The 27,674-nt window shown below is 39.5% G+C and overlaps 1 protein-coding gene across 16 annotated transcripts in view; it reads right to left on the reverse strand.

Moving 5' to 3' along the window:
• NRCAM (neuronal cell adhesion molecule) overlaps positions 1-27,674 on the reverse strand; it is a 132,068-nt gene that overhangs the window by 40,015 nt on the left and 64,379 nt on the right. For 7 of the 16 annotated variants that reach the window (XR_013843188.1, XM_079994073.1, XM_079994081.1 and 4 more), the window contains exons 4-20: positions 27,028-27,133; positions 24,191-24,396; positions 23,002-23,124; positions 20,578-20,748; positions 20,019-20,075; positions 17,571-17,682; positions 16,374-16,558; positions 14,818-14,949; positions 11,516-11,659; positions 9,858-9,969; positions 8,884-9,050; positions 8,644-8,791; positions 6,366-6,490; positions 4,759-4,788; positions 2,022-2,123; positions 898-1,095; positions 722-792 (exon numbers count right to left, since the gene is read on the reverse strand). Coding sequence is in view for 15 of the 16 variants with exons in the window: in XM_079994073.1 (XP_079850199.1) it covers positions 722-792; positions 898-1,095; positions 2,022-2,123; positions 4,759-4,788; positions 6,366-6,490; positions 8,644-8,791; positions 8,884-9,050; positions 9,858-9,969; positions 11,516-11,659; positions 14,818-14,949; positions 16,374-16,558; positions 17,571-17,682; positions 20,019-20,075; positions 20,578-20,748; positions 23,002-23,124; positions 24,191-24,396; positions 27,028-27,133 (2,189 nt within the window). In the remaining variant the exon portion in view is untranslated. The remainder of the gene's footprint in view (positions 1-721; positions 793-897; positions 1,096-2,021; positions 2,124-4,758; positions 4,789-6,365; positions 6,491-8,643; positions 8,792-8,883; positions 9,051-9,857; positions 9,970-11,515; positions 11,660-14,817; positions 14,950-16,373; positions 16,559-17,570; positions 17,683-20,018; positions 20,076-20,577; positions 20,749-23,001; positions 23,125-24,190; positions 24,397-27,027; positions 27,134-27,674) is intronic. The other 9 variants (XM_079994075.1, XM_079994083.1, XM_079994074.1 and 6 more) reach the window with 3 other exon arrangements.

A 27,674-nucleotide genomic window follows, 5' to 3' on the forward strand; every position in this document is an offset into this window, starting at 1 on the left:
TGCCAATTTAACCAGGTGATTCCTGTGAAATGTATTAATCTTATTGTTTGCATAGTTAGATATTTCCAACCAAACCCTTTCAGAAATATTGTAGTTCATGAGTGGTTTCATTGTTCTCCTTTTTATATAATTTAGTGAAATTTTATTCTTATACAGGCAACTCCCCACTTGTGTGTGATCTACTTGCGTGCAACTGCACACATGTACAACACCAGTAAACCAGAACTGGGGAGCACCCTGGAGAGTCCTTGTGGCTCACGAAGAGACCCTCCCAAGAGTGTGAAGAAAGCATCCTCTTTGGCCTCTGGGGAGGGTGTCCTTGCAAGCCAGAGGTGTAGCGGGGCTATAGTGAGCTGCTCAGCTGATGCATGGGGAAGGTTTCCTGTGTAGCAGCTGAGCAGCCTAAACAAACCTTCAGCACATGGGAAGATCCTCCCTAGAGCTCAAAGAAGACACCCTCTTCAGGCACTGAGGAGGCTCTCCTCATGAGCCAGAGGAGCAGTGGGGCTTTGTTGAGGCTGCTCAGCTGACTTATGGGTAAGCAACTGCTGCTATGCTACTCCACACGTCAGATGTTAGGTGGGGAGGCTGAGCAGCCTCAACAAAGTCCCACTGCCCTACAGCTTGTGATGAGACCCTCCCTGGAGCCCAAAGAGGACGCCTTCTTTGGGTTCAAATTCTGAAAGGGTTCAAACTCTTTAAAAAATGTATATATCCTTACCTCCCACATGATCACCAAATTATCAGGTTCTGATCCAATCCCTTGAACCCCAGTAGGATTGTCATCCGGCTCTAGAAGTTAAATATTTATATTTAAGTAAACTCTTTACCCATCCCAAATAATTCAGTACTATCTATGGTCTAAGCTGATAATTGTAAGTGATAGCGTTTATTTACTTGCAGCTTTTGTAAAGTATTGTTCAGAGGCTTCACTTGGTTGGCTATTTCCAATGTCATTGACAGCTATTACACGGAATGAATAGTTAACATATGGTGACAGCTTTAACTGTACAGTTGTCAGGATCCCAGAGATTTCTGTCAGGTAGTTCCATATCCCTGGTTCGCGCATGGCATCTTCATATTCAATGACAAACTCTGCATATAAAATAAAAGAGGATTGCTTCAGAAACCAGAGAACTTCCTGTCATGCAACAAGCAAAAAGGAAATGTTTCAGATTATAATGAGCTGAGGACAATATCTATGTCAATATAATTTTATAAGAAATTGTCCTCTTTTAGTGTAGGAATGGCATGATATCAACATGATTATTATTATAGGTTTCACTATGTAATGATATGTTACCTCTGTATACTGAAAAATGGTTAGGATGCAATGTAAACATTTTTTTCTTAGAAATAAATATATTTTTAAAAATATGATAATTGTATAAAAAGAGGTTTTCATGTTCTTGAAAACAGGAATGCTATAGCCTTAAAAGTTGGCAGATTGTCCTAGAAATAGACTTATCTAACCCAGCTTGCAGCATTTGTTTATGGCAGCAGCAGCTGCACACCATCAGGGCTGGTGCTGGTTAAAGGGAAGAGAAACAGAAAAGCCAGACCACAGAGAGACAAATGAGATGAGAAGAAGACGAGAGAAGCAGCATTTGACTTCCAGTTCCTCTGAGATGAGCCATTACTATGGCCACATTTAAAGGCATTCTATTCTCATGAAAGAGAAGAACTTGATATCTGTGCTGGCAAAGCAAACAGAGGGGTGGGTGGCTGAGAAAAAAATGTGGATGGTTGAAAGAGAGCAAGCACATACACACAGAGAAGTCACAGAAAAGGCCCTCCCTCATGATCTCCAGCTCTTAATGAAAAGAAAAGTTCCCATCCCTGCCTTAAAGGATTATTTTATTTAGTGTCCAATAATGGTACAAAAGTGTACAGCTAATAAAAAAATTGCAAATGAAAAATATAATTACGTAGAATTTGGGAACAAAACACACTCCCTTTTAAATGTAACACATTGTTCCCCTTTTAATTTAATTTAGTCAAATAAACATAGCAAACCATACTCGTAATAGGGCTATTATTGTCATTGCCCGGTATCCATGTGAGCTGAACAGTTCTCTCTTGATGATCTGTCAATTCCAGATCAAAAGGTGGATCAGGACGATCTGCAAGCCAAATAAGCACAAAGGAAGATAAACACAAATTAGTTGCTATCCAGGAAAACAAAATCTAACCATAACTGCTTTCAACATGTACAAATGATTTAGTGGTCACTAGCATGCAACTGCAATGAAAATGAATAACCGATTTTGCTGGGAAACAATGCAAAAAGAAGAAAAAGCAAGAATTGTTACAAGAACTCCAGTGCCAGATTGCCTTGTGTTTTAAGAAATAATGGTAACTGGAAAGTTGAGAAGTAGTATGGTTCGCCAGCAGTTTCAGTTAATGATTAATGATGATGAGTAGAAAACTACTGTATGTGAAAGCAAGTCTCCTCATACACAAAAAGGAAAATAAAAAGCATACATATTAACAAAAAAACAACTGTTTCAGAATTACAGTGATCAGAAGCACTCTGATGTTCTTTTTCTAGGAAGGTTCCTTTTTTAATAATAATAATAATAATAATAATAATAATAATAATAATAATTTCACCCGGCAAAGCCAATTCAAAGCCATTTAAAAGTAGCAGATGGCAGAGTGGGGCTGTGCCACTTACCTGACCATCCTTCAACTGAGTTGCTACTGTATACTGGGACAGAGAGGTGTGTGGTTGACATGGTGCAATCCAATGTTCCTGCCAGCACGTTTGCACTGCACCAACCTCTTCCTCCCCTTTCCTGTCTTAGTATGCAGCAACAACTCAGCTACTGACCATGCCCATAGTTTATCATCACCGCTGCTTCTTTCTTTTATTCATCTGCAGTTATTCACTCTGGATAATATACATTTCGAATGGGCTTAACTGTGATGGTATCACAACTTCCCCTCAAAATTGGTATGGGGTGGGTGGGGAAGGAGAGCAGGGGTCTTAGAACAGCATTTCTAATTCATCCAAAACCACAATTGTCACCAATCCTTGATGGAAGCCATGATGATATATAATGAATTATGATATGTAGATTATTTGAAATGTGGCTTCAGCAGTCTCTACGTGAATAACTTGCTCTCCAGAGAGGTTCAGCTGATGCTGCTTTGTTCTCATGACATTTTTATTTTTCCTGAACTTTTAAGATGATTTTAGGGGTCTGGGTGCATTTTAACCTTTTGGTGCTAGATTTATATGGTTTGAAGAACTAACTCTGTTTTGATGTACCACTATTTTATATATTTTTAATTATTTGAAGACCAAACTAGAAGATAAAGGCACAGATATGGAGCGGATATTGCTGTTGTTGCTTCTGCTGCTGTTTTTACACAAATTGCCACCATGTAAGGCTCAATTTGAATCACCTTGGATAGTAGGGGAGTACTAACCCTTTGCTACTTCTCTGGTCCATATGCAATCCCTACCCACCCCCAAATTAAATAGAGAGTTCTCTCTGTGCAAAAACTGATGGCTGAGACAGGTGGTTTGAATTGGGAAAATAGCAGGGGCAAAGGTTTTAAACCCCCTAAAGACCACATACCATTGTCAGTTTTGACCTTGAATTATTAGCCCTCCTGAGGATCCTTTGGGTGGAAGGGCAAAACATAAATATATTAAACTTAGGTTTTTTTTTTAAGCTTGCATATGTAGTGTTTTGTGGAAATGGGACTTTGAATCATTCCTGCAGCTTTGTTGAAGGATTTTTCTTACTTGTCTTATCTCACATCTGGAAGGGAAATGAAAACAGGCAGATTCTTTCTCCCCCTCCATGGCAAGGATCTTGTTGGTCATTGGGTGAGATTTTAAGATCAAGACATTTCCTTCCAAACAATATGTGTCCCCTAGCAGGTTATTCCCAGGGGATTTCTGAGAATTAAAATATGCTCTGCCCCCAGATGCAGCACCACCTCCATGGGATTGAGGAGCGCCACTGTCAAAACCTTGTGGTGGTGAAAATCGTCCCCCTAAATTTTGAGCTGAAAAGTCTTGGAAGAGAACATTCAGACCACATTTAGATGTAACTGCTGAAACTCTGCCAAGCTCAGGAAAGGTGGACCTGTGAAACTCATTGAAGATGCAGCAGCAAAACATCTTTAAAGTTTTGGGAGTAAAGAAAAGATGAGGGCAGAGTCTACCCAAGACTTGTGCTAGCCCTGGCCAAGGATGAAAACAAGTAGTTAATTCCAAGCACAGCTTCATGTTTTAATTTTCATCAGTCTAAGGCCTTGCACTTAGCTGTTGACTTAACTTCAGACTTGTATCCATTTTGCTGTTCTTCATATAACAGCTCAGGAATAAGCCAAACATATCCAAAAGCCCATAGAAAAGGTCAAAAGGAATATTAAACATTATCTGGTGGAGAAAATGTAAATGATTTGTGGGGATGGATAAGTATTAAGGCAAATTTTAATGATAAAAATATGTGCATTTAAAGAGGTATGTTGAACACAGTTTTGGATAAAATGTTTACTCAGTTATTAGAAATATTGGTCTTGATCACAGGCTATATTAAATCATAATAATGAAACAGTTCAAGCATTTAGCTCAAAAGAATGGTAACACAATACTAAATTATCATCAGATCCAAAATAAGTTTGTAAAATGTAATGAAACGGGGGGGGGGGGAGAGAAAATCTCAGCTTGAAATAGGCAGAAAGGTTAGGAACATTTGGTGCATGACACAAACAAGACTTTTTTTTTTATTAGTTTACCGTAAACAACAGGTGGGGCTGTTGGAGGAGCTGAAAAAGGATATTAATATAAAGTATATAGTCAGTGTTAGTAGCCGGAAAAGAAACTGAACTGTACAAGTAAGTTACTATTAAAATGGCTGAATATTATAACACAAAGTTACTTCTATATGGATAAGTATTAATTTCTAATCATGCACTGATTAGGGGTCAAGCTGAAAACTGTAGCAAGTAAAATTGATGACATCCATTGTTCTGAGACATAAGCAACTTCTTGCAAACAGGTGATAAACTAAAACAAAGCCTGGATACTGTAGGGTTATTCATGAATAAGCCAATGACTAACGAAAAGGTCTTGCTTAACTTATATTGAACCATAAGGTAACTTTTTTTACTAGCTCATTGTAACTACCTTGTTTCCTTCCTAGTTCATTTCTCAATCCAGGAAATCACAACCATAACAGTAGCACACATGTGTATGTGTGTGTGTTTGTGCACAGTGCACCTTCCCTGCTTTGTTCGTAGCTTGGCAGAACAAGACTGCTTAGCAGGTGGATCTGTGTGTGTTACCCTACTGCTTGTATCAGTTTTATTTTCCCATGCATCAGGCAAATTAGCCCACACCCAGGTACACAGATAGGAATATTTGTTTCTGTGCAACTTGCTGATCCTTGATAGCTATCTAAAATAATATAAGCCATCAGGAAAGTAAATATACAATGGGTTAAGGCAAAATTGGTTTCTACAGCCTCAACCCCAGTCCCTGAGATGGATTAAGGAAAGTCCTCCCCCCCCCTTTAACAGGCATAGGCAGACATTGATTTTTTTCCTAATTCAACAAACAGAAAAAGCTGGGATGTGAATGAGGTTATAGACAAAAGCCTAATATTGCTAGGGCAATCCATAGTAGAATCAGGTATAGAGGATCCATGTATGAAAACAGAGATTGCAGAGAAAACCCACACATTGAACATTCAGAGCTGTGCATTTATCTGTGCTGGATCATGTCTCTGTGGCTGATACAGCCAGTTTTAAAAAACCTTTTCGATCATGTGGGAACTAAATTTTGGGCCCTTCTTCCCTTCTCAAATATGTGTGCAGTACTGCCAAAGCATCTGTAAAGTGTGCATGCTTATTACCTTTATAAACAATAAAAGGCATTAAAAATAGTTAATCTATAAATAAAATAGGTTGGATCCAGGTATGTCTGAGCATAAGAGACTTACATTAGAAGGCTTTCCTACCCCTTTCCCCCACTGTAGCTCCACTGTGCCCACTTGTGGCATGAGGACCCTCAAGAGCAACTTATTATGGGTTGCAAGGAGCTCCAGTAGAGAGTTATGAAACCGAGGAAGATTTCCTTGTGCATGCAGAGTTTCTCTCCACATAAACTGTGTCTGTCTGATTTCTACTCATTTCCTCCTCTCACGGAAGCTCCTTGCATCCCATCCCACACCATTCTCAAGGGTTCCATGACCTTCTGGCGCGGTTTTTCAGGAGTATATGTGGCAACATAAATTTATGCTCATGCATAAATCCAGACATATGGCAACCCTACCATTAGCTGAAACTCAACAATAGATAATAGATTTATCATAGTCATAATCGTAAGTTAAAATAAATCTTACCAACAACAGTGAGCACAGCACTTGCAGAAACACTGTCCAGAGTAGTATTAGCTATGCAAGTATATGCTCCACCATCTTTATCAGTGACATTCATAATGGTCAAGTTGTGTTTACCGACAATAAACCTGCAATTACAATACATTTAGTCACTCCATTGGTGCATAGGACTATAAGTATATATTGCAACAAAATACAGTAAAATCTTAATATCAGTACTGAAAAATACTTCAATATTATCTAGTCTGGCTGCTAATATTGAGCAAGTATCCTTCATGCAGTAAATAAACCACATTTAGGTCACATATCAACCCACTAAATATTGCCTGCATCATCAAAAAATATAGTGTAGTTGAAGCAGGAACAAGAGTATAGTACTTCTTAAATATAATTAGTATATAATTACTGTGGTTGAAAAATGTATTACCCAATCCAGCTATGCTAAATTTAAAATAATTGGTTATGATTCAGTAGCTTCAAAAATTTACAGAACAGCCTCTAATGCATGTCTATTCGGAGTCCTTAGTGCCACATAATGTTAGGCCAAATCAATCTCCTTTCCTTCAGGACAGGAGATCACAGACACTTTGCTCCTTCCGAAACATTTTGCAGATGCATTGAGCTAAGTCACAATTTGGCTTACATAGTGTGTTGCATTGTCTTAAACTGAATTCATGGCTCGGCTCTCTCCAGAATCTGCATACACCTAGTGGAGCGAGTGGAAGAGTGTACAGAAGTTCTGATGTCCATATACAAAAAGCTGCCTGTTCACAATGGCACCACCTTTTTCAGTGAAGAGGAAAGCTCCATGAATGCAAAAGGGTAGGTCCAAACAATTCCATGTTCCACAAAGTGAACAGGGAATCTTGGTCAGAACTTGGGAATTTGAGTTGGAACTCGAATATTCAGTTACAATTGAGTTAGGAGTCCCATTCTGCAATCTGATTTATATACCTTTTCAAACAGCTGTAATAAATCGGGTCCTTCTCTTAAAGAGGTCACGTGTTGCGGTGAGACCTGGCAACCAAACCCTGTGTTGTGGGTGGGTTTCATTGAATAGCCACAACACCCAATTGGTAGGTCCTTTGATGCTGGGTTTAATCAGGCCAATGGGACACAAGCTAAACGGATCAAGGGACCTATATATACCTATGCAAGTGACCCAGAGCTTCTTCTTTCAGTGTGTGCATTGGAACACCCACCCACCTCTCCCTATATTTATGGCTGTGTGCTTGAACTTGCTGTGCCGTCGTTTGTCGTCTGTCAATGGGACAGGGGCACAGCAGGAATTTTTCCCAGCTGGCTGATTAGCTGGTGCCATTTGGGTTTCGCCTGTCATGTAGCAAATCGTCACAACTTGTAAGGTTGAGAATAGGCTCTGGTTCAGGTGTCAGGGATGGAAGAATGCTCTCACCATCCCTATGTGAAGGGTATTCCGTTAAAGGAAACCAGGGACTCAATGGTTTGGTCAACCCCTGAGAGGGGGTTGTGCCTGTGCTTGAGTCCAGGGAGGCATTTGGGTGGTGGAGATAGCTTGTTCCCAGCTTTCCACTTATCCAGATGTTCACCCTAGGCTGACCTATGCTGGTGCCCTGGGTCAGTGCTACCTGCAATGGTGCAGGGAGCTAGTTGAACCAGAGCCTATGCAACCACTCACTTGCTGTAATCAATAAAGTTGTGGTCTAAATTCTGCCAAAAACCAAACCAAAATTTGAGTCTTGTCTGAATTTATTTAAGGACATGAATATTGCAGATCATATAACTACCTCTGTATGCATGTAGCAGACTGCAAAGCTGTCAAACACCTGTTTGCATGCATTCCTATGACAGGGAAGGCGGCAACCACATTTTCTTACATAGTCTACCCCTTTTATCTCTTCTCCTTATGTCTTATTTTTCTGTGTCAGCCAAAATATGATACCCTGCAAAATTTGTGATCCACAATATTGCTATCCAACAAACTTTCTGTTTTTGCCACCTTCCTTGAGCAACGGGAAGACCACAATACATGACTGGTGGCTTGTAAGTCACACAGGACTGAAATAAACCCTATGGGAAACCCCTCCACAAAATGTGTGCACTTTGTGCACTACCTTGCAAATATAGTAACCAAGTAATGCTAGACTGACCAAATCCCCTTAAGTCTTATAGGGCGCATTAAAGTATGTTGTCCCATTAGAAATATCATGTAAGGAAAATTGTACTTCTTCTATGAAATGCATAAATAACTGGGTTTTAATGCTTTGAAAAGAAATGGTGAAAGAGAAAATGATGTACATACCTTTCATCATTTGGCAATTCAGTGCCGTCCTTCAACCATGTAACTGTTGGTACTAAGGTTGCATCATGTTTAATTGTACATTCAAAGGAAACCTGCCCAGTTCTTTGTACAACTTTGTATTCAGGCTGCTTAATAATCCTTGTTGGCTCTGAAACATAAAATTACTATTAAGCTATGTAACAGCTGGAAATTCTTTAGGGAATTGTGATTAGAAGAGTGGTATGAGGCATGATTTCTTACCCTTGATTTCTAATTGAACTTCATTTTGTACCTTCCCTAGTTTATTTCTTGCAACACAGGTATACGTGCCAGCACTATCCTTCTGGGCTTCAGGAATTTCCAAGGTTCCATTTTTATGGAAAACATACTGATTTCCTTGGAGAATACTACCTTTCACTCCTTTAAACCTTTAAGTGTTGAAAACAGAATCATGTTATGCATTTATTCAAACATCATTGGGTGAAAATGAGTTTCTTTAAATAAATACATCTTTATACATCAGACCAGTGCCAGTAAGTTCATGGCTTGTAAATACTAGGGTTAGAATATACTAATATTCAACGAGGAGATTCCAACGGCCAAAGCATGATTGTTGTGATGGATTTGACATAGCCTAGTTTTTACTTTTGAAAAACTGCTTCCACCAATTAGAAACAAGCCCATGTCTGCAGAGTGAAATAGGATAGCTCAGCTGATAGAGAAAAAGGCTCTTAATCTTAGGGTTGTGGGTTTCAGCCCCACGTTGGGCAAAAGATTCCTACATTGCAGGGGGTTGGACAAAATGGCCCTCAGTATTCTATTCTGTATGGCAGAGTTCCAAAAAAATAATAATCCCATAGGGACTAGCACTTGGGGAGGGCGGGCAAATGGAATATTTTTTTGGGGGGGGATGACAAGGGTCCCAAACCTGATCCCCATTCTGAAATGGGTATTTAAAAGGAAGAATACATTTTAAAAAACCTGTTAAATACGATCATGCATTTAACAGATCATTTAATTTTGTCCTGACTAGTGAAAGAAAGGATGCATTATGTTGAAAATGGGGAAATAAGCAAATATACTAATGTTGCTTCCCTAAGTAAGAAAAGGGTTTGCAAATGAAAATGAGAAAAAACAGTTTTCTATTTTACAAATTTCCAAAATTATTTGCTTAAAAAAACTGTTGTGAATGGAACAGAACATCCTTTAAGCTTTTTACATCATCATTAACTTACCATTCAATTTCAGGCACAGGTGATCCGAAAAAAGCACAGTCCAGAAGGGCAGGTTTGTTTGCAATGACTTGATAGAGTTCATTATGAGGAGTGAGTATTCTTGGTGGCTCAGCTAAAAGAAAGGAATTATTGAAACTGAATTCCTTTGGATGCATTTGTTTAGAAAAAAGGGAGACAAGTATTTTAAATAAAAATATGCAATAAAAAACAATAGAAACATTTTTCTCAATTTCTTCCCTCTCTTATTATGCAACAGTTTTGAACAAAATAAGTTTCAAGACTTCAGCTAATAAATCCACATCCTGATTAACAATCTAGACCTGATATTTAGTACAATGTAGAAAGGAAATACCTGCGATAGAAACACTGCTGCCTTCCCCAGCGCTTCTAATATTTGATAGCTTTAGCATGCTCAGGAATCAAAAGTTTTGCATTTCTTTGTAGGAAACACATAGTTTTTTGTGCATTCTGCAAGCTCCATTTTAAACTTTTTTGTAAATCGGATCTTATTTCATACTTATAGTTTTTCTCCTACTACACCTTTTCTTTTTATTTGTTACTGCTTGTTAGAAAAAATATAAAACCTAAGGTGAACAATTTTGTATTTGTTTTTCAAACAAAAAAGAGGACCGAGAACAAAAAACATGTATACAGTGGTACCTCCGGTTACAAATTTAATTCGTTCCGGAGGTCCGTTCTCAACCCGAAACTGCTCATAACAGGAGGCACACTTTCACTAATGGCACCTTCTGCTGCTGCCACGCTGCCGGCGCACGACTTCTGCTTGCATCCTGGGGCAAAGGTCTCAACTGGGAGTATCTACTTCCGGGTTAGCGGAGCTCGTAACCCGCAGCATTTGCAAGAGGGACAGTATGTAACATGAGGTTCCACTGTACCAAGGAAAGGTCCTAAGTGATGTGATTTGGAGAGTTTCTGACACAACCTTATTAATTCATTCTCTCATTAGCGTAATTGAGATGAATAGCATTCTTAAAGCAGACATTTGCAGCTTTTATGAAACATATAATTATCTGCCTCTTTTGAAAATTCGTATGACAAAAAAGTGAAGTACGTATTGTACTGATTCTCCAGTGGATATATTTATATGCAACCTGCACCTATTATTCAGAGGTATACTGTCTCCAACAGCAGTTGGCCATCATGACTAGCAACCAGTAATTGATCTAATCCTCTTTTAAATCATTTGGTGTCCCTCACTAGATATACTGGGAGGAAATACTGTAGTTTAACTGTGCACTGTGTGAATAAGTACTTCATTTTGTCCCAAATCTTCCAACATCCAGCTTCATTGGTTGAGCCCAAATAGGGGTGAAAGATATTTCCCTATCTACTTTCTGGTATGAGTCTATCCTTACTGTAGCCACTGAACACACTGAGACATATCTCTTGAGTAAACATACATAGTATTGTGCTGTAAGACATTCTTATTTGGGCTTGTGTTTGGTGTTGAGTTCAATCTAGTAGAAGATGGAAGTTTGTTTTTAACTGATTTTTAATATACTAATTTATGTATGCTTTAATGAATGCTAAAATATTACTTCTGAGTAAACACGTATAGGATTGCACAAATGGGAAATCACACAACTATACAGCATTATTACTAGGGGGTTTTCCCCCAAAAGAAAATATGGTCTTACCTAAAACATTCACAAATGCATTTGCCAATAAATATCCATATTCATTAGAGGCGTTACATTGATAAACAGCACTTGACCTTTCTTGTACATCAGTGAAAATAACTGTATCGCCGTCAACATTTCTGCTTGGATCTTCAGGAGCAACTAGCAAAAATAGGAAGGAGATATTAAAAAATGTTCAGAGATGCCAAAATATTCCTTTTTATTCAGTTGTTATTTGCAAAAAGTAATGAGAGGTTCAGAGACAGGATTGAAAATTCTTGCGAGATACAGCAATATACAGTAAAACATAATGGAAACTCAAGTGGAGGCACATCTTCTACCAAAAGAACGAAGGATAAGTTATAGCAAAAAGGACCTGAAGAAAAGGAGAGAGTGTGAAAAATGCAAATGCGACAAAACAATAGTATCCAAAGTAGACTGTAGATCTAACTGGAATTACTTATTTTCCTTCCTTCCACAATGAAAAATTGAGGTTAAATTATACATTAATGCTACCAATATAGCCCCTCCACTGGAATATTTAAGAGGCAAAATATACAAGAATGTGATAAAAATTCATATAATTTTACTCAAACATCCAAATGAACAACCCGCCCCCCCAAGAAAAGCATTATAAACTACAAATCAACTATACTGAAACAACATGATGCCTAAGAATGCAATGCAAGCCACCAGATCTCCTGGAGAAATGAGGATAAGAAACGAAGAAGATAGCCCTCTGCTGATGCCCAGGAACTTTATGGGGGATGGCATATCCGTCATTGAAAGATCTGTGGGCATAGATCAGCGTTGTTTTCACCAGCAACTCCTAATGCTAGGCCTTGAAATAGTATGTGAGAGGATCAAGGCAGATGGGCCTTGGATGCACCAGGTTCAAAGCCCCTGCATTATTTCAGGAAGCCATAGGATCGAGACCCTCAAGAACATCAGCTTGGAGCTAATTCCCTGTTCCAGTCCTGACAGGATGATAGGCAGATGATTAGCAACCTCACTCCCACACATCATATAATTTAGCATTGTTCTGTACATCTAGTTTCCACAAGAGCCACAAAACTGTAGATGTTAGTACAAGGTCTTTCAATTCACAAATATATTATGTTGTCCAAAAAAGGGGGGATGTTAACCCCATAATCTAAATAAAGTAAAGTCCTGAGGATTTCTAGTCTGCATTTTTTAAAACTAGAAAATAAAAACAGATCATTGATAGCAAGGCCTACAGGGAGTAAACAGCTTTGAAATTCAAATCTTGCTATTTTATTTGAAATTATTCCTTTGGTCTACATCTTCCTCCATTGAAGAAAAAAAGGCAAAAAAGTCACAAAAAATACTTTAATGCATGTAAAATCAAAGGTAGCTGATCCCTATGCACTTCACTTCAAAGAACCTTGCCCTCATGGGAAGATAACGAACATTATTCCTGCCACAGAATGCAAATAATAAAACTCATGTGCTTTATCTAAATGGTATTTTAACAAATTATTGTTCCAGCACACCATTCCTCTTTCCAGAACTCCTGGCAAGGGCAAAATATGACTCAGCATATAAGAAATATAAGATTACAAATCTCTTGTAGAGGCTCTACCTGTTCTGTAGGTTGGCTATGTGAAAAAGAGTGCAGAACAGGACTTCTGCATGGACCTTTAATCGTTGGGTAGGAGAGATATTTTCTGCAAGCAGAACTTGTTAAGTACTTCCCCACCACCACCTGGCCGGTGTATTTCTTGTCCACTTTCTCTAATGAACTGTTTCACTTGAGGACTTTGGCTGTCTCCTTGCCTGGCACAAGTTAAAGCCACCTCATCCAGAGTTCCTGAATGATGTTGTTGCTTAGAAACTTGAAAGGGAAAGGAATGGAATCTTCAGAAGGGATATTAATGGCAACCTACTTCAGTAGAGCGAAGGAACCTGTGCCACTTGGGGAAGGGAAATTCAGCCGCGGCTGAAAGCACCCCTCTGCCTGGCCACCCATTCTCAACTTTAGAACTTGCTGCCACCTGATAATGAGGAATTCTTTCTACAAGGCTGCCAGTTATCAATTAGCCTAAAAACTTCCCTGGGGGTTTTCCCACAAAGGTAGGGTAGTTTAAAACAAGGCTGCAACAGGTTTATGAAATTAAATCTAAATTTTACCACGACAAAAATAAGGAGTTCTTCTAGGAAAAGGCATTGCATGAGAAAGTTGCTGAAAGACAACATATTCCCAGTGAAGCAAAAGAACAAACAAATGGTTAAACGCAATCCTCCTTTGCAGTCTCTAAATACATTCCCTAAGGTTACAAACTTACATTCTTCTACTGTACTCCAGAGAATTCCAGTAGGTCCGCCTTGCTAATTTGATATCTCCAGTTCCTGCCCCAAAGGCAGTCCTCCAAGGAATAGCCTCTGACTACCTGCCTCCTCCACAACATGGGCTCTGCCCAGCAGATTGCAGGTGACAGGAAATTTTGGTGTGTTTTTTTTATTTCAGACAAGCCTTCTCTCACATACTCAGATAACTCTCCCACCTTCTCTTTTGAGCTAGTTAACTCATAGAGTTAACCATATAATCAGGAAAACTCAAGATCTACCCACACTGGAAGAGTGGCAGATGCAGCTGATGGACTATATGCAACTGGCCGAGATGACTGGTAGAATCCGAGACCTGGGAGAGGAGAGGGTTGAGGAAGACTGGAGGAAATTTAAGATTTATTTACAAAAATATTGTAATTTGGTTGAATGTTAAGAAGGATGCTAGATCATAAATAATTGCCTACCACTGAATTAGATCTGAATTTGACGATAAGTGAGATTAAGGAAAATACAAACTTTTTGGAGAATTGCTAGATTTTATTTAAATGAGCGGAGATAAGATTGCAAACAAGTGGGTAATTTGCTTGGAAATTTTTTTTGTAACGATGTAAGTGCGAGCGGGAGACGTGAGGGAGTCCAAAGAAGTGACGAAATTATGTTATGACATAAGTAATGTTGTTTATTATTTATGCATTTGTATTCAAAAAACTTTAATAAATATGTATTAAAAAAAAATAACCATATAATCCCCAAACAAACAAACAAACAAACAAACAAGAATTGTATCCCCGTATAATACACAACTGTCTATAAAAGCAGAGTCCATGCAAACAACCCATATAAACAAAGTCCAAGTCCTTTATTCCTTGTTTATTTCTCTCTCTCCTTCCTTTCCCCTAAATGGAAGCTGAATCCTGCAAAGCCTCGTGGCTTTCACCTCTCCTGGAACAGAGACACCAGTTAAAAACTCTGCATCACATTGTTCTGAAGAGAGTAAAAACAGATCTTACTTGTGATAGGAACTCCATTCGCTAACCAGCTTATACTGGGTTTGGGTTTGCCATTAGCTCTGCAGATCAAGGAACCACTTTCTCCAGGAGATAATACAAGGTTTGTGGGCTCTCTTATCCAGTAAGGTGCAGCTGAATTTAAAGGGAACAAAACAACCACCTGTATATCTTTTATTGTGTGTGCGTGGTGGAATGCAATATTACACAGATTGACTCAATTAGTTATGGTGGCAAAATTCTGGCTGTCTAGGGAACAAAGTTGATAGAATGTTTGCAGTGCACACCCTGAGAGAGAAGGGAACATTGTCTATTTGGATGGGATAATTAAAACTTGCAGAGAACCTAGTATAGACAAAAGTTTTGGGGGTATTTTGTTAAGAGTACTGTAGTCCACAAAGAAATCAGAAGGAGTAGAAAAGCCAAGAGTCAAGGAGCCCAGAGCAAAGGTAGCTGATGGAATTTAGGGACATCAACATGAGGAAAGGGTAGATGAAGCCAGTACTTAAGATCAGGAAGGAGGTCTGAATGTCACATTGAAATAAGTTAATCAGTAAAATCTTCACTTGCAGACTTCTTGTAACAAGTCTATTGGGCTGTATATTGCATATAATATCTTTATTCCACTTTATATATTAACATAGTACAGCATTTGATTGTATCCAATGGGGAATGGGTTGGCAGAAGGTAATTTTCTCTGCCACCTCCAGAAAGCCCCTTCTGAGGATCGAGGTACCCTCTCTGAAAGGGGTAGGCTATGGCTAGGGGTGCCAAGGGAAATAATAATTTTTAAAAATCAGCAGATAAATCTTCTGCTAATCCCCTCCCAACCGTGAATAACTGCATCCAAGTGATTTTGTTATTCATTTACTTAAATAGAAGTGTTAGTTGTTTTTCAAAATGCTTCCCCCCCCAAAGGCAGCATACAGTATACAATAAAATCAGTTAAAATATATTATACAATATTAAAACAATAATAATGAGGTAGGAAAACAAGGGCCTCAGCAGAACTCTGAGAGAAAAATCTCCCAGAAAATTTAATAAAGATTCTGGATCTATCAGCCTCTGAGAGGATTGTCCTCTATCCATGCTGGGGTTACAAGTTGCCCAAAGATCAGACTGAATCAGGTACAATCTGCTCCACTACACTTTTGTCCTCATTGTACTGATTTTGGAAGACTTGAAATTCTGCTGAAAGAGAATTTTTGGCGATTAGATCTGAGACTGATCAGAATCTGCCTCAATTTAGCTAGCGGATTCCAAAATGTCTTTAGGATATACAAGACTTTTTCTGTGTGCTGGGAAGGCTTTACCACACTGTGTGAAGTCAATGGCATTACAGTATTGGCCATCAATGGCATTACAGTATTGGCCATCATGAAGTGCTGTAAACATACATAGCAAGGTATAGTTAATATACCAGTACATTTCTCATTTCGACATTTGGATGGGTTTCAGTGTAGAAATCCAGTTCAGACAAACCTTTCATGTAGTAAAACCCATCTGATGCCACCCCTCTGAACTAAAAAAATTACATGCCATGTTAAGAAAAGTTTTACCTTTGACAGTGACTGTTATAACATGGTGAGCGGAACCCAAAAGATTTGATGCAATGCATTTATATTTTCCAGAGTCAGCTTCAGAAATGTCTATTATTTTGAGGGTTTTATGAAAATTATCCAAAAAAGTTCTGTTGGCAGGAAGCTCACCGCCTTCTTTAATCCAGCGAATAAGTGGCGTAGGTCTGATGAAAAACAAACAAAGAAACAGCAGTTGAGATTAAAGTGATTGGCGGAATGAGCACAATATTCCAACTCTCATGATAAAGAGATTGGAAGCAAGCTTATAAGCTTCAGGTTCTCTTCTTCTGTCAGTGCTGACAGAATTCCCTTCCAAGTTCCACAGTGGGCTTTAGGGTGCTATGGACAGACAGGTAATCAGCAAATTTCACAGATACAGCCAAAAATAATATTTAACTTAAAAAAGAAAAAGAAAAAGACTAACTCATTCTTGGTAGATGGACAATGGAAAAAAGAGGTAGAGATAAGCAGAATATGTACATTTAGATATCTCTTTTATAAAAGGCTGACATTTAGGATTCTTGCACTACAATTCACTACATGTCACTGGTACAAAAGGAAAACAAATTTGCTAAATATTTGCTGAGCACAGCCCATGCTGATAGGGCAGGAAAGGAATGACAGAAAGAGTGAACACTACAAGTGAATGACAGTTGTAGGGGGTATAGAAGCAATCAGTGATCTATAAAAGCAAACAAGTTATGGAATTATCTCCTGTGCTTGCCAAAGCATTGTTTGCCAGGTGTTGGACCTTTGAACTGATGGGTTTTACCCCAGAGCCTCTGCTATGACCCTTGTGTTGTGGGGAAGAGGAAGAGTAAAAACCTTACTGCTGCTTGAATGTCTGATTTATGAAGGAACACTCAAGACAACTTGGTAAATTAGAGCAAAGAGGTACAGTATTCCATTATACAGTCTCTGGAAATTCTGGGGAAAGTCTGTCTTCTATTGGTTGGACAAGGAAACAACAAATTGTGAAATAGTTGTGAGAAAGAGAAGGGAAAGAGCAAGCATCTCAGCTGTCTCCCTTTCTCTGTGTGTGCACACTGCCAAACTAATCAACAATCGAACGTTTAAACATAATAATACTGCAAAAGGAAAACAGTGTAAAGATTTAGAAGTGAGAAGTGGTTAGCATTTCTGCATTTACGTTGCATGTTTCAAATGTCAACTCACAATCCTTCTGCAATGCACTCCAGCAAAAGGGTGTTTCCTCTTAGCTCTGTTTTGCTACTTGTACTTCCAGTGGGTAGCAGAAGAGTTGGGCGCCTTTCAGGAGATAACCTGTCTAAAAGAAAAGAAAAATGTATTTAGAAGTATTAATAATTTGAATGTAATTTCAAGGCTACAGTAAAACTAATCCTTTCCATAAATGCATGCTGTATCTAATACTGACTGTCAATACTGTAATTCATAAAAACTGGGAGTTTTTAACCCTTCTTGCTCAGCCTCGTTTAACTACTTTGCAAAACTCTACCTTAAAATTTGGAAAATTCCTGTAAGGGGTAAGCATTTCACTTAGTAACTAAAATCTTTTGAAAGAAATCCACCCACCAAATAAATTAGTGCTTTATTTTTTTGACACTAAAGAATAACGTAAGTTTCTCTGGGAACATCATTGTTGGTGAAATAGCAAATTCTTAAATAAATAATAGTGCTGTGAAGAGCTACTGTAAGTGATCAGAGTTTTTCACTTGAAATGATGGAAGTAAATGATAAAGGTTTTCGACTGAAATCTTTTCTGTTGGCTTAGAAGCTTATCTTGTGAATTCTATCCTTTTTATTACCATTTCTGTTTGAAATTCTTCTGGGAAATTAGTTAACATTCATCTGTGTAGATATGAGCAATAGCTGGCTTACATTCAATGGGACTCCAAAAGGTTATAAGTAAACAGGAGTGGAATCAGGGTATATCGTCATTACAAATTAAAATGTTTTTAGGCAACTTTTAACTGCTTTGGCATTCCCAAAAGATCTTGGTGAAACTGCAGTTTGGTCCAGTGTTGAAAATTATCTTAGATATCCCCAGGATACCATTTCTCCTCCCCAACCTTTTCATACACACCTGCACCTACCTATATCACAGAACTATGACCCTCACCATTCCCTGGGAACAGAAAATGACTATAAAGTGTTTTAAGTTTGTAGTGTAGACAGGTCCAGGAAGACAGCGAGATCATAGAATAAGAAGTAAGTCACTAACTTTAAAAGCATAGCTTTTAGTCCAGATCACCAAGTTCTCTCATGTGTACACTGACTATTCCCTATTCTCTTCAGTGGAACTCTGTGTGCTTAAAAGAGGTGCATGCATTGAATTTCCACTCTTATAATGGGGAAATCCTCAAGTGCACAAGGAGCCACTTCTATCTCCATATGCTTTCACATAATTTGCAAATAGGATACAAAGCAAAAATATTTGAATTAATTCTTATTTTATGAAAAAATGAAGGACAAAGTCCATCAGCCAGTTACCTACTAGCATGTACCAATTACATTTTCCTGACCTTTAAATACATCACAGTATGACTGGTCTGCTGTGCAGCGCTCTCTCTAGGACTAAATTGTCCTTGAAGGGTAGCATGCTCAAACATGCAGCTCTTTTGCCACCCCCCTCCTTTGCACTCCATGGAAGCAGGATGCAACGTGGTGCACTCTTCAGCTCATCTTGGATCTGGGAGGTTCTCACATCCAAGAGACAAACAGCAGCAATACAGATGACCCTGTCACTGCATAGATGTAGGCACTTATTTTGCTAATGCTTACTTTGGTTTGGATATAGCTCCAATTGATTTGCTCTCGGCTTCTACTGGGGTGGGTGGGGAGGTTGTGGCACTTAGGGAAAAAGGGCTGCTGCTGCCTGCCTTGAATCTGAGCAATGGTAGGAGATGGTGGTACTTCACTTGCTTAAGTGAGAATAAAAAAGGGAAATACATCAGCCACTAGAATTATATTATGCTGATGGACTGAGTCCCTCTAATATATTCCATTAGCCCTTGGAAAGTTTGTGTGAAGTGGATCGTATATGCATCCTTGAGAAATTCAACAGTGTGGTTAAATCCATAACCATAAAGCCATGTTTATAGTTGATAAGATTGCTACCTCTGTGAAGGATTGAAAATAAAAGAAAAAAAAATAGCAAATGCACATTAGGGCATGGATGCTTCAAACATGCTAGACATGTATTCTTTCTAACACAGATGTATTAAGTGGTTAGCACTTAAACTGCATATTCAGTGAGATATTAAGCAGAATGAGCAACAGTTAATTGTTTATGGCTTTTTCCTTAGTATATGGTGTGTGCTACTTACTGGTCTCGGTGATAGCGAATTATCAGCTAACATAAAGGGGAAAGTTATAGAGTGCATGAACATTAACAAGCCTGCTATATTGATTCATTTGCCAAAAGGGGGGAAAAAAACATGTTTGCATGCAAATATTCTGCCATTACTTCTAAATAATTTATAATCAATTAGAGCACTCATCCTGTGCAATTTACTTTTATGGTCACCAGTAGATATAGATATTAGAATTGTAAGGGCAGTAAAGTTAAGCAGCCATGGAGTGGTTAGTTAACTAAATTCTACAATGAAAGGAGTAATGCAGGAGTGGATCTCTAAAACTCACCACCATAAAAATCAGAGTCACTCATATTAGCAGTTATAGTTTCATTCAATGAATCCACTGAAATAAATAGAATATCATGAAGAATGCAACCAGGAAGCAGTAAATATGGGCTTTAGAAGTTAATCTATCTATCTACTGAAGCTGATCAATTCGAACAGAAATAAACATTTATTTCATTGTAATATCCAGGTCTGCAATTGCTTTTGCATAAGATAGAAAATATTTGGTAACTGTCATACAGAAGAATCTTGTTACCAGGCTGTTTTCAAACTTAGGTTGTATTCCAGCAAACAGATTGTCTAAACTAGTATTGACGTCAATGCAGTTTAGGCACCCTAGGTACTTAACAGTACATATTTTTATTGCACCACATAATTTTACAAAGCTCTAGTAAATATATACTGGAAGTCATTTTTAATGTTTGGAAGGTGTATTAATTTAAACCACGTGTTCTAAGAAAGGTACATTCCAGCAAGAAAAGTTTGTTATACACTTACATAACATATACTTCTGTCAAATGTAATGTAGCTATAAAACAGCTTACAAAATTCACACCTACCTGGTTCAACTTTTAAAGAAATGGGTTGCTTCTGTTGTATAGTTTGAGTGTGGTTAAATCTCGCATAGCATATGTAATCGTCACGGCTATCTTCTGGCTTTACATTAGAAAAATAAAGGTCTCCATTTAGACTCTGGGAAACTCTATTATTTTGAGGCAGCTTTTGAAAAGCTGCAGGGAAGAAAAGAAAAGAAATTGTGTCATTAAACAATGAAGGGCTACTTTAGGTACGTGAAGTAGACATTCTCCTCTTGCTGCCTGCCTTGGTGCCTCTGACAAAGATTCTAGTGTTTAGACAGGTTCAAATGAACCTGCCTTTCTAATGCCTGGGTCCCAATTCATAGAGGGCTTTAAAGATTAAAATCAGCACTCTGAATTGCATACTGAAATGAATTTAGAAGCCCTTTAAAATGGTTTAAAACTGGTGGATGGGCCCCTGTGGGAGAAAAACCAGTCAGTTTCCATGTGTGAGATAACTAATAAAGAAATGCCATTCTCCTACGCCCCTGAGAAAAATGTGAGAACCAGCATATTGGTGGAACAATTATATTTATTGCAATGTAAGAAGATCTCCAAATCAAGAGTGAATTAATAAGTGAGGGCAGGTGAGTTTATTTATTATATAGAGGGGAGCGCCCCTCTTATCCCCTGTGCAAATCAGCTGCTGTACCCAGTGGCTTCCAAGCCAACAACTGGGTATATTTCTGCTCCTCATACTAGATGAGCCTTAGGGTATAAGGACTGGGCATGTACACTATGTCCCCATGGTAGAATGTTTACCCAAGTGTACCTGCCCATCCCTGCCCATCTTTTGCAAGCTTACAGCTATAAGCGATGACTCCCAGGTGCCCACAACCCTAATAATGCCTCAGGGTGGCATAGGATTATATCCTAATTTTCTTACCTGCCTGCACTAAACTCCAGTGAGAGCAAAGTGACCAAATTCAACAGTAAACAATTGCCAGTCAAACCAGATTGTGTACTTGTTTAAAACAAGCCACTGCCAGATAGACTAGATTAAGCAAATAAGAGAACTCATGCCAATCACATCTGATTCTTCCAGTTACGCAAGCAAATAACAATGAGACCAGATTCATCCAACAGGGAAATGGAAATATTGCCAATCAGCAGAGTCACAAAATAAATGAGCAAGCAAACATTATGTAGTGTGAAATAGGCCAGAAAAGGGAAGGCATCACCCATGATTGATTACCTTGCCCATCTACTTTTGGGAAATCGCTTTCAGAGTCTCCTTTGGGTAAGGAGGTAGAGCAAATTCACCTCAACTAATATCCACTCCACTGTGGATATTGTCTCCAAACGAGGTCATGAAACCAGATAAATCAATGTGAAATGGCTTTTTCTTGTCTTAAAAGTAGGACTGCCATGTTCTTCCCCCCCGGTCCAGATCACAACAGTAGGTATAGTCCCAGCCATAGTTCAAGAGACTATTCAACGTGTATTTACTTACTATAGTCATTTCTACTCTCTTCCTACTGCTTTGCAAGGTCCATCTTTGTATCAGCCCAGCCCTCCCCTGTTTTGGCCTCTCATTACTTGTAGAAAAAGCATGTCTCAGAGATATTGAGGATGATTATCAAAATGTGGGTCATCTAGACAGGCTGTTCACAATGGTTGTGCAACTTTACTTACTGTCCCATCAAAGTGATGGGGAAAATGGCACACAATGACCATGCATGAACACTATGTAATAATTTGCAACAGTATTACAGGCCAACCTATATGTCATGCTGATTCAAACCAACTACCTTGCTTTAAAAAGACAGTGGGCCTGACATATAACATCACACGCAGAAAACTGCAGCTTGAGTAGCATTATGATGTAATACAGAAATGTAGCAAACACACCCAGGTCCCATTATAAAGAGCTAACTTACAAACATGAAACACTTTCCTGTTAACATGGGATTGCAAGTCATGTATAAAGCTAAAGGGACCCCTGACCATTACGTCCAGTCGTGACCGACTCTGGGGTTGCGGCGCTCATCTCGCTTTATTGGCCGAGGGAGCTGGCATTTGTCCGCAGACAGCTTCCGGGTCATGTGACCAGCATGACTAAGCCGCTTCTGGCGAACTAGAGCAGCGCACAGAAATGCCGTTTACCTTCCCGCAGGAGCGGTACCTATTTATCTACTTGCACTTTGACGTGCTTTCGAACTGCTAGGTTGGCAGGAGCAGGGACTGAACAACGGGAGCTCACCCCATCGCAGGTATTCGAACCGCCAACCTTCTGATCGGCAAGTCCTAGGCTCTGTGGTTTAACCCACAGCGCCACCTGCGTCATGTGTACAGTATGATGAATTTGTCCCCCTTGCCACATGAAGGTGTTCTAATTGCAGCACAGATGGAATTACTGAAATAATTTAGTGTGAGAGATATTTATGTATTTTAAAATAAACTTACAGTTATCCATCCAAAATATTATAGGTGGTGGTAATCCAATAGGTGGCCTGCAGGGAAGTATTGCATATTGACCTTCAACTACTGTTTTGGGAACTAGTTTTTCTTTGGTCCATAAAGGAGATCCTGCAGAAAAGGGAGGAAATCAATGTCACATGGCCTGGGCAGTGAAAACAAAATAGGAATTTCAAGAAGCGAGAGAAAACAAAGCTGCATAAGATATGAACCCAAAATCACATGAAATTTACAAATTTTGCATGAACATCTTTTTTACAGTATTCTTAGGGGGAAAGTTGTAAGGAACTTTATGGTGTGATTTAGCTATTTCAAGGGGAAAAATTAATCTTCAAATGTTCAGCAATAGGAAGAGAAACTTGCACTTTCCTGAAATGTGCATAGGAAGTTCTCAGACTATGTAATGCTGGGTATCGTAGGAAAGCAAAGCAATTAAACACGAGGATAATGGACTCCTAATTACACATTACAGGAGTAGGTAGTTACAAAAATATAGATGAATGGTAGAGCAAATTAAGTATGCCATCTTCAGCACAGTTATACATCCTTACTTTTTATTGATTTCAATGCTACTTTAGTACATGTAAAGTGAATCATATGTCGTTATGCAGCATTTTAAGGTATTTCCTGCCATGCTAGAGTGAAATGATTTAGGATCATCTGTTTACCACCTCATCCTAAACTCTTAAAAGAATATATCTGAAATGAAAACATGACTGCTTAAGGAAACAAAAACTCTAATGAGACTACTTCACTGATCTATATTCCAACCTCTTTGGTCTCATTTTTAAAAACGTATATTTCAGCAATATGTAATTGTTAAATACATATAATAAGTATAAAATATTTTGTTCTAATTGTGATGCTTTATACAATACCCAGTTCTAAACATACTGGAAAAAGAAGGGAAATCTTGCGTGCTTAACTTACTAAGAAAAACTTCGGAGAAGATGGGTAGTTTTTCATGCAGTACAGTGCTAAACTATAATATCAAATATCATTACCTTCTAATAAGATTGTTTTGATGATTAAAAAGATGTCTTTTTTAAGAAAAGAAGAAAGAAAATAATGTAATATTTATTATAAGGGTTCCAGAGAAAGAAAATTAAGTAAATAAATATGCTGACAACAAGTAGTAAGAGCTTCAAGTTTAAGAAATTTCTAATATTCAACTTACTAGATGACCGTATAACAATATTATTGGAAATTGCTGCTCCAAGTTCATTTCTTGCTGTGCACTGATAAACTCCTTCATACGTTTCTGCCTTTCCTCCATTTTCGTCATTAATAATATTTATTATAAGGGTTCCTGAGTGAGGCTTCATTCTTACCCGTACATCTTTATCGATGTCAAAATGAGTTCCATTGCGTGTCCATGAGAAGCTATCAATTGGGGTGGAAAGTTGAAGAAGTTAGTTATTGGGAGGGGGGACATTTGCTATCAGATAATGTATAATCTTCAGTGTATAATGTGTACTTTCGGTGAAACAAAATGTTGACAATGTTAATAAATATCCAACTAGAAAATGTGAAAAATAAACAAGTGAGACACCTATTCCAGACAAAGTGTTGCCCCAAAAGTGTTGTAGGAATTTTCATTACCTGCAATAACACTATGTCCACAGACCTCCACAGACTTCCAAAACCCTATGCCCAATGGATATCTGGATCACAGTTATGTTCTATAAGCTTTTCCTAGCCTCTGTTTAAGAGTAAGGTAAAGGTAAAGGTACCCCTGCCCGTACGGGCCAGTCTTGACAGACTCTGGGGTTGTGCGCCCATCTCACTTAAGAGGCCAGGGGCCAGCGCTGTCCGGAGACACTTCCGGGTCACGTGGCCAGCGTGACATCGCTGCTCTGGCCAGAGCCAGAGCCAGAGCCGCACACGGAAACGCCGTTTACCTTCCCGCTGGAAAGCGGTCCCTATTTATCTACTTGCACCCGGAGGTGCTTTCGAACTGCTAGGTTGGCAGGCGCTGGGACCGAGCAGCGGGAGCGCACCCCGCCGCAGGGATTCGAACCGCCGACCTTTCGATCGGCACGTCCTAGGCACTGAGGCTTTAACCCACAGCGCCACCTGCGTCCCTTTAAGAGTCCCTGTTTAAGAGTAAAAGTTTACTAATACGGTATATGTGTAAAGATGCTATTTGTAAACTTGTGTTTCTTCAAGTTGCATAAATAGCTAGTGCCACCTTTTTAGAAAGTTCATCATCTTCTGTCTACAGCAGGTCTACTAAATCTCATACTATCACATCTGACAGTATGACAGTATACATCTGACAAAAATAATGGGAATGCTTTCACCAAGCCTTGCTGTTGTATAGTCAGCATGCTAAAATATACTGAGTTCTCTGCTGAGGCCAGGATCAAGTCCTTACCCCATACCGCAGAAGGCAGCATTTTGGCTGTATTTCCTTCTGGTGGCCACTCACTGCTCCTCATGGAGATATATTCTGAAAACTTCCAAGCTTGATGAGGCCTTTGGGGCAACTTCAATGGCCGCTCACTGCATCCATGGGGGCAATGGTCTCAGCCTGTGATGGCCTATGCTCTTCACAATAAGCACCTCTGCTCACTCACTCAGGGATATATACAGTTCTTTATTTTACATATGTACAGGCAGCACATTACAGTCATGTGTCTGAATCGTTCAGTTCAGATTCTGGGAGTGGCTTTCGCCGGCTCCAACAGAAAAGGCGGGGAAGTTTCATGTGATGCCTCTCCCCCCTCCTCTTTAACTCTCTCCTCTCCTGGGCAGACGGAATAGGCACTGCCTCACCATCGGTGCCAGAACTTCCTGTGCAGTGCTGGGGCTCTGCTTCAGCATCGGAGAGCCTTTCTGCCTCCTGGCTCTCTCCCCCTTCCCCATCCATCACTTCCTGTCCACCTCCTTCTGAATGTTCCTCCTCTTCCCCGGCATTCTCTGGCAGTCCCATGACACAGCCCCTTCGCACTCCGCCTTCGTCCCCAGCAATCAGGCCATGCTTGCTCGCTGGCCTCTTCTGAGTGAATTCCCCTTTGACAGCAGTATGGGGGAGGTGTCATCCTCTAGGTAGGACATACTTGAATAGACCAGGCATGTCCAAAGTCCGTTTCAAGGGCCTAATCTGGCCCACAAATCGGTTTAATCCAGCCCCTGTGGCAGTTTATTTTCTGGGGAAAATCCCCCCCCCCAAAGAGCTCAACAACTTCAGTCCTAAAAACAACTTTGGGCAGCCCTTCGGTCGGCCCTCACAGCCCTTCACGTCATCAAATCTGGCTCTCTTTGAAAAAAGTTTGGACACCACTGGAATAGACCAATCATGGACCCGCCCCCCCCCCATGGAGGGTGGTGCCTTGCTGGCTGGCCAGGCATTGGCTGTTGCCCTGTCCGAGGCAAGGGTGGAATCCTACTCTTCAGATGCTGGGTGAAGTGGTGCATCACACAATACTCTATCAGTGGCATAGGCAGGGTACCCCATTAGAGGGTTCACGGTGGAAATTCCTCTCCAGAAGCCAAGCATAGGGCAAATGGGCCATAGAGTTTCCAGCAGCAGCCTTGGGATGGCCAACTCAGTAGATCAACATCTTAGAGTGGCTATGATACTGGCTTGTCCCTGCAGCAGTTCCATCCCTCCAGCAGGAGGCTGGAATCCATATACACCCAATGCCTGAGCCAAAGTTCTACCTACACTTGTAATCAATAAAGTTGTGACCAATTTTTTTATCCAGATCATTGTCTGCTTGCATTTGTTCTGTCACACTTCACATAGTATTAGGCCAGGGAAAGGAGGCACTGCGATTGGGACCACATCTGGAAGTGCTCCACATACAAGAACAATCGCACAATTAGCACTTTGGCACCTCACAAATGCTCTTTGCATTTTTTAATGATAGAACTATGTATGTGATAGGCTATTTTGCAAAGTCATATAATAATAATCACAGGCATAGCATTATCTATCTTGCTGAGATTAAGTTTTTTTTTAAAAAAATTGGATGTATACAAAATTAAGACAACAAAACCAGTACTTACCTAGGGGGTGGCTTTCCTTTTGCTTCACACTGTATTACAATATTCTCCCTTGGATCAACAATATAGTCTTTTGGAGACTGTTGTGTTATTGTCGGAGGCTGTGGTACTTTTTATGAAATATAATTAAAAAGTAAAAGGAAATATTCAATTATATCTTCTAAAAGAAGCACAAAACCACTTTCATTAAAAAAAAAGTTTAAAAAGAAGCAAATCACAGAAATAGTGCTGTTAACCACAAACATCTAGTGTGCTGCAATCCTGTACAAATCTTCAGGAGACTAAATTCACATGAGATTAATGGCGAATGGTACTGTTGCATGCCTCTATGACTACAGTTTAGGTTTATAAAACAAAATCTCTGACATTTCTTATTATAGGCAGTTGCATATGATCATCATTTTGCCAGTGTACCATGGCACCCTGGGGTGCCTTGAATGATGGTCAGGGGTGCCGCAGACAGCACTGGCCTCCATCCCTCTTTCCCCCCTCCCTCCTCTGATGAGCTCTTGAGTCTCTGCCTCCCAAAGGCTTGCACAGCTGTTTGTTGCAGCAGCCCTGGCTACAAGCTCCCCGGGCGAATGGTGCCTCTGGAGCTGGCCAGGGGGTGCTGCCCAGGCCCCTGCGGGGCAGTGTGAGGAGACAGCTCT

The sequence above is a fragment of the Podarcis cretensis genome (assembly GCF_951804945.1).
Source record: "Podarcis cretensis genome assembly, chromosome: 10".
Taxonomy (NCBI): domain Eukaryota; kingdom Metazoa; phylum Chordata; class Lepidosauria; order Squamata; family Lacertidae; genus Podarcis; species Podarcis cretensis.